General features: G+C 40.4%; 2 protein-coding genes across 2 annotated transcripts in view; one reads left to right on the forward strand and one right to left on the reverse strand.

The window, feature by feature from the left end:
• Positions 1-10: 10 nt before the first annotated feature.
• On the reverse strand, positions 11-11,954 carry erp44 (endoplasmic reticulum protein 44). The gene is made up of 11 exons (XM_084943059.1): positions 11,793-11,954; positions 6,710-6,782; positions 6,080-6,119; positions 5,780-5,895; positions 4,920-5,104; positions 4,710-4,825; positions 4,442-4,616; positions 4,175-4,286; positions 3,787-3,928; positions 2,287-2,389; positions 11-2,190 (listed from the first exon to the last, which is right to left on the reverse strand). Exons 1-11 carry the CDS (start codon positions 11,862-11,864, stop codon positions 2,080-2,082), a joined length of 1,245 nt encoding a protein of 414 aa, XP_084799185.1. The 5' UTR covers positions 11,865-11,954; the 3' UTR covers positions 11-2,079.
• invs (inversin) overlaps positions 11,946-15,520 on the forward strand; it is a 39,474-nt gene continuing 35,899 nt past the window's right edge. Inside the window, exons 1-2 of the mRNA XM_084943056.1 lie at positions 11,946-12,198; positions 12,737-12,842. Of these exons, the coding sequence (XP_084799182.1) occupies positions 12,840-12,842 (3 nt within the window). The 5' untranslated portion in view covers positions 11,946-12,198; positions 12,737-12,839. The remainder of the gene's footprint in view (positions 12,199-12,736; positions 12,843-15,520) is intronic.

The raw sequence follows: 15,520 nt of genomic DNA on the forward strand, positions 1-15,520 counted from the left end.
GTAGACAACATCCTGTAAAATGGTTTTTAATTTACTTTTTTTTAAACTCTTCTTCTCCTCTGAGATGACAGGTTAAGAAATGGCATCACACTCCCCCCTGTTGGTCTGTATGTGGGCTGATATGTCATTATGCAGGTATCTGTTGGCCTCTGTGGGAAGGGCAGGATGCGCAGTACAAACTCAGCAATGGGTCCCCGTATTCAAGAGCTCCAACTGTGGATTCTCAAGGATCTAGTACCAAAAACTTGTAGACGTATAAAGACACACAAACAATTTTAAGAGAACTCAATTTTAAGTGGCAGACTAAATTTCCACCGTTCATCATGTGGGTTTTCCCCTCATGTTTTGGCCTTTTTACTTTAGCATTGGGAAAGTCTCTTCTCCCCCAGCACGATGACACATTTATCAGATGACAGCAAAAAAAAAAAACAACAACAACAACAATCATCATGTTAAAGTACAGTATTTCAAAAAAGTTTCTTCTTTACTTTTGACTCCCAGGAACAGAACTCCAAGGTGTCACTGCCACAACAATCCCAATGAAAAGTACCCAGCCTGCCCTTTGACCTTTAGATTTCACCATATGTCTGTGGATTTAAAAGATTTCTAACAAAAGGATCCTGGCTAGAAATGTTCTGACTGCAGGATGTTTCTCAGCATCTTCAGATGCTTTAGAGGGTGGAGTGGACAGATCTGCCAAGCATTCGTATCCTTCATGACTTCATTCTGATTCAGCAGCAGTTCCAGCTTCTTGTGGATTGCTGCCTCAGGTCTGGACACTACAGCTTCCCACACCTTTTTTTTTTTAGGTTGATCAAATTACAAAAAATGTCACGTTCCTGTTAATTTGCCTGTGTGTTGTTTTTTGTTCTTCCTCTAAAAGAAATAACATAGCTGAAGGGTTTTCTGTAAAGTATTTCTCTTTTCGGCATGCATTTGACCTTCTGTAAGATCACACGGCTGCTGCAGAGAGGGCCTCCATGCAGCATGATGCTGCCACCACCAGGCTTCATGAAGAGGGATGATGGTGCGTTTCTGGTGCCGATTTGTGCTACGTTTATACAAAACATTAAATCTGGTATGACATCCTTTTGATTGGTGGTAGAGGGAGGGAAAGAAAAACCTAACTACATCCACTGCGGCACAATACGGTAAGAAAAAATATAATGTAAGAAGACCCCAGGGATATTTTATAAGCACAGTAAGGGACATAATCAATAACCATGGTACCACTCGTACCAGGGAGAGAAGGGGTGCATCTCAATAGGCTGGAGTAGCTCAGTCTCTTTATCTTCAAGCCATGATTTAAAGTTATGCTACCCCTACCAAATATTCTTCTATTTCTTCTTTGTGTTTGTGTGTGTGTGTAGAAGATATGGAGATAAAGCTACTTCAAACAGGCATACAGTTATAACTTGTGCTATACAAATGAGTTACACTTGAGTTGGTCATATTGAGATGCAGCCATGAGGTCAGTGAGACTAAACGAGTATCTCCTATCAGACAGGCTGAACTGGACTACCCACAGATAAGAACCGCACAACCGGAGTGAGTGAGGGATCTGTTCTGTTTTTCTTTTCAATTTTTCCCCTCAAAAAACAAACAAACAAAAAAAAACACAAAATAAAATAAAAATGCAGGGTGATGTAAAGGAATAAAATAAAGGAAAAAAAACACTGCATTTAATTTAGACCAACATTGAGAGTCCAATGTAGCACAAACATATTTACAACCTCCAAAGAATAAAAGTAAAAACACTTCTATTGATGTCCCAATGCCCTTAGCCCCACCCCGCCCACACACACACATTGTTCCTCTTTAGCCCACCCACGTTTTTGATTCAAAATAAAAATTGTATGTGAAAGTGTTATGAAAATATAGGTTAGCCCAACATGGTTGTGTCATGGACTCCACTCTCCTCCTCCCGTTCTTCTTTCTCCTCATCGTCTCTCTTTTTTTTTTTTTTTTTTCTTCAGTAAGGGTGTTGGGTGTTGCTGTTCTGTCCCACTAGCCTGTCCCAACCCTAACCCCCTCCCTGACCCCGGGGCGTGGCATTGAGTCACAGGAAGGCCGTTAAGGTCACAGCTCGTCGCGGTCTCGGCTGAGGATGGTGTAGCGTGTCTCGCTGGGTGCCAGCTTCTGGAACGAGCTCTCTGGAGGACTGCTGGCTGCTTCTCCGCCCGTCTCCTCCTGAGAGAAGAAATCGAATTTGAAACAAATGGTCAAATTTTGCCTGAACCCCCCCCCCCCCGAAAAAAAGCGACTCTACTGCCTCCGGTGACTAACCTGTCCAGGCGTGCTGTCCGTGGGGTCGGGCCCGTGGTGGAACTCTCGGTGAAGCTTACCAGAGTGAAGGTCCAAAACAAACTGTTTCAGTTTGCCAGGGACACTGAAAAAACAGAAACACATGTTGGACATGAATCATCTTTTATCCAATTTGAGGTTTGTACGAGTTGTTCCTAAAAAAAATTTAAAAAATCCCTAATACAGCTGAAACAAACCCCACTTATTTAGGAGGCTTGTTACCATAACCTTCAAGTAACCCTTGAAGGTTATGGTAAGCGCTTTACTTTCAGGGGGTAAAGAGCTAAAGAGTAAAAGGAAAAATTTAATACGGTGGATCATTTATACATTCCAACACACAATGTCCGACAATGGAAAAAGAACTGCTTCAACTACAGCGCTGATCAGAATTAGACGTTAATATGAGACGCAGCAGAGGACACCAGTCCCTGCGGACATGTCATCAAGCAGCATTAATCCATATCTACGCCGCCCTGTAAAGTCTCCCTATTAACGACAGGTCATGAGCTGCTGTCATGTCACACAGGCAGCGCTGGTCCCGAGTCACCAGTAACCCAGTATGCACACGCACATATATGTATGTGTGTGTTTTTATATTATATATATATATATATATATATATATATATATATATATATATATATATATATATATATATATATATATATATATATATATATATATATATATATATATATATATATATATATATATATATATATATATAAAATAAATGTACACTGTGCTAATGCAATTACAAGCCGTGTGCCACATGTAGTGGTGATGTGATGTAATTAGGCTGTGGAGGGCTAGTCAGTCCTCGGGGCTTCTGTCTATCTGATCAGACTCTGATTGGGGACGGAGTGGGGGTGCATAATGGTGGGGGCACAATAAATAAGATTAAATTAGATTAGACTGGATTAGTTTAGCACTTATTGCACGTGCCAAATCATGTCACATTAGCTCCAGTGTCCTGGCCCATTCATAAAGGACAGATTTGAGGAGGTGTGACATTTCTCTGGTGTCGAGCGGACAGAGGATTATGGTGTGTGTGTGTGTGTGTGTGTAATAAAATTTGTCTTATGAAGAGAAGGTCTCATTATGAAATTAACATTATAACAATACAGGTAAATTTTATATAATTTAGCTGATCAGTATCCAACAGTAATTCCTCAAAACATCCAAAAGAATGCTGGTTATGAAACTGATTGAACACGAGAATGATTCTATTGTAAATCACAAAGTAAAGTCCAGTCGTGGACAGGTTTCATTTGTAGCTGGCCCTTTGCTTTTTCTTTCTTTTTTTTATTATTGTATGAAACAATAATGAACCTATATTCCTGTTTGTTAAATCTTGGATATACTTGAACAAAGATGAGGTGATATCGCAAACCAAATTAATTTATTAAAATTAAGACAGTTTTCTTATTTATCAATTTAAAACAAGATTGCCTCATATGGGAAGAGTAACGTCGTACTTACTTGAGGTCTTTGAAGTCGGGGAAGACATACATGTGTCTGAATGAGTCTATGGCGATAACGGGACAGTCAGCTGGCGTTTTTTGGATATGGAGCAGAGGATGGCGGAACTTATCGCAGTCCGCATGAAGGAAGTTTATAGACCCTGGGGGAAGAAAAAACAATAATACCACTTATTGTGAAATATCTAGGAGGGAAGGAATTTACTGACTTGTTGCAATGAATGCACCCTGTTGCAGAACCACGCTCAAATTCAGCAAGCTCTTTAGAAAGAGCCTTTCTTTCACAAATGGTTTTATAAACCTGAGGCAATGGAACTGGCCCGATTCTTGTCAATATAGTATAAAAAGAAAAATGACTTCCCTGACAGATACAAAGTGCACACAATCACCTTTCTCACTGATGAGCTGGCGAGCCACTTCATGCTGGAACTTCTCCAAGCTCTCTGTGTCTTCTTTAAGATGGAACAAGATGAGGAAAGGGATTCCTTCTTCAGTCAGCTCCTGGAAAACACACACAGTCAAAAACAGATGGAGTCAGAACCTTTTAAGGCCTCAGCAGTTCCACACAGACTCCACAACAACCCTCCTGTTTTTTTAATGTAAATATATACACGTACATCTAGAAGATAAAAACTAAGCAAAAGCAGGTAACAAACCTCTCCATTTTCAAAGGTGATCTCCCTAACCAGAGGCACACATTTGTCCTGGGCCCAGGCGTAGGTCAGGTCAAAGTTGGTGAGGGAGCCGAGGTAAACCATGTCAGGAATGCCCTCGCCCATAGGTTTGTAAACCACATTGTCTCCACTGAAGCGCTCGGACCTAGACACCTCACTACAACAGTCAATTTAAGGAAATAAACATGAAAAGAAGAATAACGCTGAAACCGTGGACCATCGGTGGATCTAGTTGGTGTCTGTGTCTCACCCGAAAGCGGCCAAGAATGTGCAGTCATCTCGAAGGATGTTGGCAACTTTCTGAAATGTTCGATAGTTGTCAGAGTCCTTGTTTTCAAAGAAACCAACGATGTTTCTCTTGCTCCTCTGTTAACCCCCCCACACAAAAAAAGTGTTAAAAATGAATATCATTTAATTATACAAAGGGGAAACTTGCACATTAACAGAAACTGCCACCTACATCCACAGAATTAATCTCCTCCACTGAGGGCAGCTCTTTCACTGGGTCGACCTGCTGCTGGCGGATGAAGTCAGCGATGGCCGTCACTGACCTCTGACCCCTGTACTCCCTCTTCATCATCATCCCATTGCGGAACAGCTTCAGTGTTGGATACTTGGTGATGCGGTAGCGCTGAGCTATGTCCGCTGCGCTCAGGCAGAGGGGGAGAGGAAGTTAAGCAAAGAAAGAAATCAATTGATGAAGAGTGAGAAGAAGAGTAAAAACACATGGGGATGGGTGGATGGGGAGCGGCGCGGCGACGGAGACAGCAGTTAAACCTCAGTCTGAAAACAGTGCCTTCAGTCAGCTCTGAGCTCTGATCTCCCACATGAAAGCAGCCCCCCCACCAAGAGTAAATATTCTCTCTGCACACAGTGTGTGTGTGTGTGTGTGTGTGTGTGTGTGTGTGTGTGTGTGTGTGTGTGGCAGGTGTCAATCTCCCAGCAGGCGGTCTCTAAGCCTTCGGTCTTCACAGGAAGCAGCAGTTTTGTCATTAGCCTTCAAACAGTTTGCAGGTCATCAATAATTCCCTTTAATTTGCTTTATCTCAAAAGGCTGAGGCCGGTGGTTTATGTGGCTGTGCTTTGGTGTGTTGGGCATCTATGTGTACATATGTGCATCAAGTATAGTAAAAGTATAAGAGCGCGCGTGTGAGTGTGCGCGCGCCTTTTTGTTTCCTGTATACAGAATGATGCCGTTAAGAGTTTGAGGTATTAGATCACCAAAAACACGAACCAGTTGGCTCCATTTTCATAATACAGGTACAAACAAATCATCAGCAAATGTCAGTGTCAGAAAGGAAAATTATAAGTATTACTCACAATGCTGGTCACAGTCGACGCGAGCAAACACCACCTGCTTTGTATCAGGGAACTCCTCCCTCACTATGTTAGATGCCTCCTCAAAAATTGGATGGAGCATTTGACTGAATCTACACCTGTGGGATGATCAGGAAAGTGTTTTCTTTATTCCCACTTTAACTGTAGGAATTTCCTACATTACAACAGAAAGGCAGTGCATAAAAATCCTTTACAAATGAATAAGGAAAATGTGGAACTTTATCAAAACACTGGCATTATAATGAGGTGGTCCAATGACACAGAGAGAAACAACACACTTACCAGTCTGCGTAAAAATTCACTAATGCCACCCCAGCATTATCTGCAAGGAAACACAAACAGGGAAGAAATGTAAGCCTCTATGTATTACTTGCTCTAATGAAAGTATGTGCAGCTAGTAAAATTAATTAAGAAACCAAATTAAATGTGAACCCCGTCATTTTTCTGAGACTGATGGAAGAAAACAAAACAAAACAAGAAAGCAGTTAAAGAACAATTTAGCCACAGGAAAATGAAATGCTGCTTAATGAAAAGTGGATGAGCCGAGGAATATCAAACAACGCCCATAACAGTGGCGAGCTGCTTATTTCCAGGTCATCTGAGTATTGTAGCAAACACCTCTAGAGATTTTGGGAAAGACGTGACTGTGCGACACTACAAAACGTGTTGACAGTAAGATGACACAAAAAACACAGATTTAAGATGCAAAACCAACAATCAAGATCTTCCTTTGCTACCAATTTAATAAATAAAGAAATATACTTATTTACTTTATTGTCGACACTTAAATGACTAGAGACTGTTTGAACTTGTGTAGATTTGAGGATGTTATCATCATTCTCTAAAATATTTTTCCCTTTTATACAATGCTTGCTTTAGGACAAATGTGAAGAATAAAGCGTGACGTCTTACTTAGGACGTCGTCAATGTTGTTCGAGTCCAGGCTGACGATTTCTGCCTGTCCGGGAGTAGAGAGGCCCATCACCTACAGACACACATGGAATGGACGGATTAGCAGCTACAACTTAAAACACACATGCCGAGTAAGACCGCTACATCTCCATCTGTGTTATGACTAGGGAAGGACATAGATCAGATTTTATTGATGTGATAGCTCAGTTTGCTTACTGATCAATTATCTGCATGGAAAATAAGCAGAAAAAAGGCTATGAAGTGACTTATGTGTGCAAGAGATCTGCAACCACATCAATACAACTTATGATAAAATGTGATTTAAAACAAAAAAATAAAATAAAATAAAAACCACAATGATAATTTTGGAGCTGTTTTCTGTGATCTGGAAGCGCAACTGGAATTGATTTTCAATTCTCATCCTTAATAAGGATGAGTTGAACACTCCTTCCTTAAAACGTAGCACACCACGGTGCTGCTTCACACAATTTTACACCTGAAATTGCCGACAACCAACAGGTTAAATTTAGGGCCACACACAGAAAACGTGGATAGTTTTGGAGAGCGGTTGAGCCGAGCCAATCAGCTAAAATGTACTTTTGGCTCATGGCTGCCAAAGCAAATACGTGTGGCACCATGTTGTTAAGTTCCCAGATGACTAAGCGACAGTGTTTTTTTTATGACCCTGTAGTTGGAGAATTCACAGTAAGGTGTAACGTGTCCATTTGAAAATGAAGGGATGGTTGTGGATTTCAGAACTAAGACTAGAACCATCTCTCCTGTGGCGATAAATGATCAAGACTAATCAGCTTAAATATCTTCTTACAATAAAACATGAAAACAATACAGAGGGGAAGATCAGAGTCAGAATCAGTTTTATTGACCAATTATGTGTAGACGCACAAGGAACTGAGCGCTGGTTACTTCTCTGCTCTCAATGTACGTAACACAATTGCAATAAAATTGCAGGTATGACCTTGAATGACTTTCCTATGATTGCTGAAGAAGAACCAGCCAGTCCTTGATGACCATCGTCCGTCTATGATGTTCAAGGTGCTACCATCTGGTTCCAGATGCGATATGCCAACATGTGGGATAAAAATTTAAAACTCATCTCTCCCAGGTCTCTCTCTCAGTGGACAGTGACAGTGGATCCTTTACCAAAAACTTTCCCAGTGTGCCCCAAGAAAACTGAGAGTGAGTGTCATCTTTCCATTGTTTCTTGTTCCTGGGACTGCCCAGGATTCTTCCCTGCAATTCCTGGTACTGAGCTAAATATACAGTGCACACTCCCACCGTTGCCCTGCTTTGTTTGCAGAGCTCTCAAGATTTTTCCACATATGAAATCTGGAAAATGTCAGGTGAATTATGTGAGGATATCATCTGGAGTTGCCCATTCTCACAGGCAGCACATAATATGTACTACATGTAATTCTCGTCCTTTTTACAGGAAATTTTTCTCCACTCAGTTTATGCTTGTGAGCTGCCCGGAGTAAAGCGCAGAAGACACATTACGACCACTCGTTAGCTGTGAATTACCTGGATTATCATTCTTGGCACAAATCAGCACAACCAGACATCGCAGAGAGCGTGCACTGGGGAGATCACATGCGTCGCTGTTGTGTAATGTCTAGGAAAATGGGAGATATCAAGTGCAAGCTTCAAAGTGGCCTTGGATTTCTGAGTAAAATATTTATTTTCCCAGGATTTTTTGTTAATTCACTAAGGTTTACATGGAACACAGTATACAGGAAAAGCACTATTTTTCTTTTTTGTCCACACTGTCCAAAATGCACTATAATGGTGGAATGTAGACGTAATAAAGATCTTTGAACATTAAACCATTACACTGAGATGGGTTTTTATTGTGTTTATTTATTTTATACGAGTCGCTTCCGAGATTAAGCCTCAAAACACTCAGCCTTTTTAGGGTTTTTTATTTATTTATTTTATTTTCATGGTTCAAAGGTGTGAAAATAAGTTTCATAACTTTCTTTCTTTGCCTTGAGCCCTGAAAATATTAGCCAATTCTTAATGTTTTATTTGTCACTCAAAGGTGTTCATTGCAAACAATTATTTTGTACAAACATCCTTTTGTCGTCAAATATTTGACAACGCTTAGAAGAAAACACGGGTTGGAACTACAGCATGTGCATAAACGGATTACAGCGACATTCCAGGTCTCACATTCTGCAGGGTGCAGAACAGGGGAGACCAGGTTTCTGAGATACAAGTACAATCGAGGTTTCCTATTCACACCCTGCGGGTTTCTAGATTACTTTGTGATAAATGTCAAAGCATTTAAAATGTACAGGAGCACTGACACATGGGGAATTTTACTTTTACTTTGAGGAAAATGGCGAGAGGAACTACAAACACACAGAAGCAAATATAAAAGGAAACTGTAGCTAGAATAAACTGTTACTAAATGAGCCTATTTTTAATCATGCAAATGTCACGACAGAAGACAAAACCTTCCTCTTTTACCAACTTATTTCATCAAGGCTATCAGATATTACTCGTGGATCTCCATGCCAGAGCCACTGTAGTCAAAACGTAACATTACAACACACCATCTAGTTATCTGTTATCTTTGCTGACTTAAGATCCTCTTTAAACAGGATACGTGAAGGTCGGCCAGTTCTGAGGAAGTCGACAAACTTGTAAAGAGTGACACAGCTCAAGTGGCCTAAACAATTGCTCGCACACAAGCCGTCACTGCCTTTTACTTTAAATAAATAATGATTAAAGAAACAAAACAAAACAAACAAAAAAAGACTATCCTACAAAATTAGGGCCGCAAACAACCAATTTCTTCTATCATTAAATCACATGTTCATCAGGCCTAAATGAAAAAAAAAAATGCTAACACAATATAGTTTTAATTTGATAATTTTAATTAAGGAAACAATTTCTGACATTTGAGAAGTTGTGACGTGCAGTTTTTCAGTGTTTAACCTATTTTTGTTAATCGGCCCTTATTTATCACAGCAATTCCACACACAGAGGCAGGCAGATCAGGTGAGGTACCATCCCTTCACGGACACCATCCATCTTGGTTAATATGTGTTAATTAAATTGATTTTAAACTACTTTAAACAACTGTGGATCCGGGGATGTAAATGTGGCACTGGTCCCACTTTTTTGGGGGGGGGTCGGCCTTGGATTTTTCAGCCATGTCTCAAATAATATTAAGCTAAATACACCTCATGGACAAAAGTGCTGGGCCATACCTCTTAATCAGTCCCATTGCCACAGGTTTATAAAACTCAGGTGCCTAGTCATGCACGCTTCCTTTAAACATTTGATAAGAGTGGGTTGTTCTAAAGAGATCACTGAAATTTCTTCCCTCCTGGAAATTCCAAGATCACTTGTAAATGGTATTATTTCAAAGTGAAAGTGCTTATGAACCAAAGAAACTCAGCTACAACATTGTGCCAAGCTCCAGAGCAATGTCACAGAGTGTGCAAAAGTCACCAGTGTTTTGCTGAATCACTAACTGCAGAGCTCCAGACATCTTCTGGCATCATCATCAGCACAGAAACTAAGCACCATGAGCTTCATGGTACAGGTTTCCATACCCAAACAGCTCCTGTAGGCTTAATATGATGTGGCCCAGTACTTTTTGTATAAGTGACACAAGTGTTAATGATGTCGACATTTCCTCAACAGGGTCAATAAACTTTCTTCACGCAGACTAAAGTAAGTTCCGCCATCCTCTGCTCAGTATCCAGAAAACTCCAGCTGACTGTCCCGTCATGGCCATAGACTCATTCAGACACATTTATGTCTTCCCTGACTTCAAAGACCTCACGCTTTCATTTAAGCTGACCTTGCTTTAAACTGATAAATGTCAAAACTGTGTCTTCATGTCAGTAATTTACTTTGTGACATCATTATGTCATCATCTTTGTTGAAATATATTCCAGATTTAAAAAAATAACAATAAAAAAAATACAGGTTCGTTTTTGACTTTCTTGTGTATGTAACTAGTTTTCCATTACCTATGGCCCACCTCCCTTCCGCCTCCCAAAAGAAATCACTCACTATTAACACCAATTTCCTTATATTGTATATGAGTTCTACTTAATTATGTTAATTTACCCAATATTTAGCTATATGTCTGGATCATACAACTCGGCACCTCATCCGTTTGGTCTCCATCTATCTATTGCTTATATGTAACTAAGCTTTCATGCTACCCAGCTGTTTTCCTTTTTAATTCAAATTGTAATGTTTTTATTTATTTGAAATTAGCACAATGAATCATGTTGTTGACCGATTAAACTACAGCAGCACCAAAGTATCAGCTCACATCATCAAAAACGGTAACGACTGCCTCAAAGAAGGCACCGCACCAGATTGATATTAGATATCACGGTGGTCTGAAGCTCGCACACAAGTTTTTAAGTTTTCACTTCAGGGCACACTGCTCTCTGGCTAGTTCCGGGTTGTCAGCCAATGAGAATGAGCCACAACAGAGGAATTCACCAACCGGCGAGCTTCATTCAGAGACACATACAGAAACACGAAGAGTCCCACATTAACTTCAGCATCAATACAGGAGCAAATATTAAAGAAGGTCAAACGCAGAAAACCTTCATAAATCTCTTAAATTAACAATGCTAGCAGCTAGAAGTTATCTAATTGCTGTCAATGTGTGGTAGCGCCTAATGCTAGCTTGATGCACTCCTACACCTTAACAAAGTTACCTGCACTCAAACTCTAGCTTTTAACGATTATAGCTACTGCAACTCAAACACATACTGTAAATTACAGCTAGTTCTAACAGTGATGTTCAACACTACCGGCTACACTGCAGCCGGATAACTTGACTAGTTTTGAGGGTTGCAGGAGGAAACAGAAGGCCTCCTCTGTGAACCTGCTAAACATCTGCAACACTAACAGCGTACATACTGGTCAACTCAGTCACTTCATAAGCCACGTCCCATGCCAGCAGAGGCTCGTCGCTTAGCTAGCAGCTAACTAACCAGCGGCAATTACTTAGCTAAGCTTAGCTATGGAAGCTACCAACAGCCTGCGGTTACAGTGCACAGTCCACGGCTTTCATATGAATACATACCAGCAGTACAGCCGTGACAAAGCGGACATCCACAGAGGGAGGTAGTGCTAACAGTTTCATTGTATGGTGCATTTATTGGAGGTGGTGGTGTTAAGTCTTCCCAGTATGTCTCGACGCCGCTCTTCTCACTGCAGCAGGAAGCCGACGGCGAACCAATCTCACGGTGACCACGGAAGCGTGAGCGACACTTCCTGGTAGTTGCTAGGCTTTGTGGATACTGTAGTTTTTCTGGTACCCTCAAGCGGCTCACTTGAATGAAGAGAAAACTCAAATTATGGCGAGTTGTTGTTTTACGATACTAACGGGAGTTGTAGTATTTTGTCAACACAGACAGTGGCGATTCAACGGGACGTCTTGGAAGAAAACTTTTTAAAGATTTTCATCCTCGCCGAAAGAAAACCAAACGGTAAATATGACGACGACGAAGAGGAGTGGAGGGAGCACTTTGTTAAAATGCTATGGCACGAGTGTTTTACTGAGCGGATTCATTGTCAAACACAGTTTTTTTCTCTGGACTTTTTCAGTGCGATTATGAATAACTGATTTCTCTGAACACGATGGAGTTGCATCATTATGCTTGAGTTTTTTGCAATACTCCTTTGTTCACCGTCTAGCTATGCGCTTTATGTTTTCCAGCTAAAACAAACTTGGTTGCACAAATCTTTTTTAAATATTTAGATACCTACTTTGATTCACAACTCTCCAAAACCTCTGCAAATGTTCTCCATAAAGAACAAGAAGGAGGAAAAAAGAACGTTTGTGGTTAATTGCTGGTTTTTAAATCACTGTTTAACAACTCAGAGCTATAACTATTATAAACAATCTGTTACTCTGAGACATGTCTCCCCTGCCTGTAATCAGTACAGTGTTATGCTGGCAGTTATTTGTTTGAACAGGTGGGCTGATCTCAGTATGTGAGCGAGCCTCTTTCTCTGCCCTGGCAGGAGTCAGGATCAGGGCAGGTAGGGGACCTGGATGCAGATTCACACCCACTGAGGATGCTCTGAACTGGGAAACATCTGCTGAAGTGTCCCCCTTAACGCAGATATGGTAAGACTCCGGTGCACTGTGCAGTTAACCAGGTCTAATTTGATGTATAAATCCCTGAAGTTTATTTTTCTATTGGTAATGTCTTTAGTGTCTCAGCTGAACTCCTGGTCTTTAAATCTCTCTCTAGAGTCAAGACCGTGTGTAACAAAGCTAATTGTGTGTGTGTGTGTGTGTGTGCGCGCGCGCGCGCGTGCAGCAGCAACCTAATTGTTAAGGAGATTAAGCTGGAATGTTGAATTGAATCCCAGCATTAATATTTTATGGGCTAAAGCTGTCCATAGGGGGCTCACAGTGTGCGAGCAACTCACAGATGGAGTGGGGAGGATTTCTCAGTGATAAAGAGAGGGAGGAGCGCCATATCCTTTGGGTGTCAGTCCACATTTTATGTATATATATGTAGTTATGAGGTATGAAAAATCCTTTGATAAACTGTCTTTACTGTGTTTGCTCATAGATGATTAATAATGTGAATTAAAGTTGGATCAAAGTTTTGAAGAGCAAACAACTTTTACTGTTATTTTAATTTAGCAAGAATATTATATGTTATTTATATAAAATTACTCATTGAGTAGAGGTAATGATGTAAAAGTTGAATATTGGTCAATTAACTAAATACTACTGAACAGAAGGACATAGGAAAAATGAATATATATAAATAATTTGGGTGTTGCAACTACTTATTTTTGTGAAAAACTATGTTTTTAAAATTATGTTTTGCATACAGTCACAAAAAAGAAAGTATACCCTCTTTCATTTCTAGAGTTGTACATATCAGAACATAAAAAATCATTATCAACACCAGATATGTTAAACTGTCATTATTTATTTAACAAAAACTAAGCCAAAAAGCAGAATCTCTGTGTGGATAAGTAAGTACACAGTAAGTAAAGTATTGTTTCCATAGGAGTTAAGAGGTTGATTAGCATCCAGGTGCTGCTAATCAAATGCACTTGTTTTACTGATCATCAGTAACAGTGAGCACCTTTATAAAAGCAGATGTTTTGGCGGCTTGCTGGGAAGGCTTATAAAGCCATTTCGAAACATTTTCAAGTTCCTCATTCTACCATGAGGAAGATTATTTACAAGTGGAAAGCATTCAAGGCAGTTGCCAATCTTTCCAGGATTGGACGTCCCAGGAAATTCACCCAAGGTCAGACTGTGCAATGCTCAATGAAACTGCAAAAGACCCAAGAGGTGCATCTGAGAATCTCCAGGCCTCAGTTTGCATGTTAAATGTTAACGTTCATGACAGAAAGACTGAAGAAAAAACTGAGCTACTACACAGCTTAGGTTTACAAAGCTGCATCTGAACAGACCACAAGACTTCTGGAACAATGTGCTTGACATACAGCAAGACCAAAGTGGAGATGTTTGACCATAATGTACAATGAAAACCAAATACAGCACATCAGCACAAACACCTCATACCAACTGTCAAGCTCGGTGGTGAAAAGGTGATGATTTGGTTTTGTTTTGCAGCCACAGGACCTGGGGACTTTGGCACTCATTGAGTTGACCGTGAACTCCTCTGTATATAGGCCATCCTTTTGACAAAACTGGGTCATGCAACAGAAAATTAATCCCAATCACACCGAATCTACAACAGAATGACTGAAAAGAAAAAGAATGAGGTGTTGCAATAACCAAGTTTAAGTCCAGGCCTCAGCCTGATTCAAATGCTGTTATGAGATATTAAATGAGCTGTACATAAACAAATGCCTACAAACCTCAATGAACTGAAGCAACACTGTAAGGAAGAGTAGGTCGAAATTCCTCGACAACGATGTGAGAGACTGATGAAGTCACACAGAAAATGACTGCGTCAGGTTGGTTTTAACGGTGGTTCAGTAAGCTATTGAATGACTGTGTGTACTTCACACATTGCTTCTGTGTTTTGGCTTAGTTTTTGTTAAATAATGTCATGGTGTCATGTGCTGTTGTTCATCTCAGCTTGTTGTGATGTTGTGAGGCATGGAAAATAAGGGTACGAGATGACTAATAACATACAGCGTGTCAGGGTGTTTCCAGGCTCAAAGTGGGAATGCTCCACATTGTCTTAACAGAAGTCTGCATTTCTTAAAAAAATATATATGTATATATATATAGCTTTGTAAATGATCTCACCGTTTTTTCCTCTTTTTTAAAAAAAAAAAGGTTCAATCTTAAGTATTTTTATAACAGTTCTGGTGAATGTCCTTTGGTGGAAAGGCCTAACCCTCATTTTCTGGGTGCCAAAATTTTTTACATGCAGGGAAACCCCAGTGAACATGTTAACCCTTTTCAGCGTCCTCGTCTGACAATGTAATTTGTCGTCACACTAGCTGCAGAGTAATGCAGCACACTCTCACACCGATCTGATTTCATCTGTCCATCTGCTTTCTGTTTTGCCCTTGCCTCCCTTTTCTGCTTTCTCCATCTTTTTTCCATTTCGCATTGCTCCCATTGATTTTTTTGTTTGTTTTTCCAGCTGATTATGTCCCTCTACTCTGATTCGCCGGTGGGCACATTGCTCTCTGCACTTTAATTGGACATTTAATTAGATCACAGTTTTAGTCCAATTAGACTCAGAGGTGTGGGGAAAAGAGGATGGTGGGGAGAAGAGGAAAAAGTCCCCAAGCTGGTGTCTCTGCCCCCCCTACACTGCCTTCTCATTCTCTCCTCTGTCTTTTTTCTTCATC

Source organism: Perissodus microlepis, chromosome 11 (assembly GCF_051167445.1).
Source record: "Perissodus microlepis isolate ML-2025 ecotype Zambia chromosome 11, ASM5116744v1, whole genome shotgun sequence".
In the NCBI taxonomy this organism is placed as follows: Eukaryota; Metazoa; Chordata; class Actinopteri; order Cichliformes; family Cichlidae; genus Perissodus; species Perissodus microlepis.

Coding starts and splice junctions, on each gene's coding strand:
- erp44 (XM_084943059.1), bottom strand. CDS start 11,864: ATGCACCATACAATGAAACTGTTAGCACTACCTCCCTCTGTGGATGTC. Junction 5,896..6,079: donor GTGAATTTTTACGCAGACTG/GTAAGTGTGTTG, acceptor ATCATCCCACAG/GTGTAGATTCAGTCAAATGC. Junction 4,826..4,919: donor AGGAGATTAATTCTGTGGAT/GTAGGTGGCAGT, acceptor GGGGGTTAACAG/AGGAGCAAGAGAAACATCGT.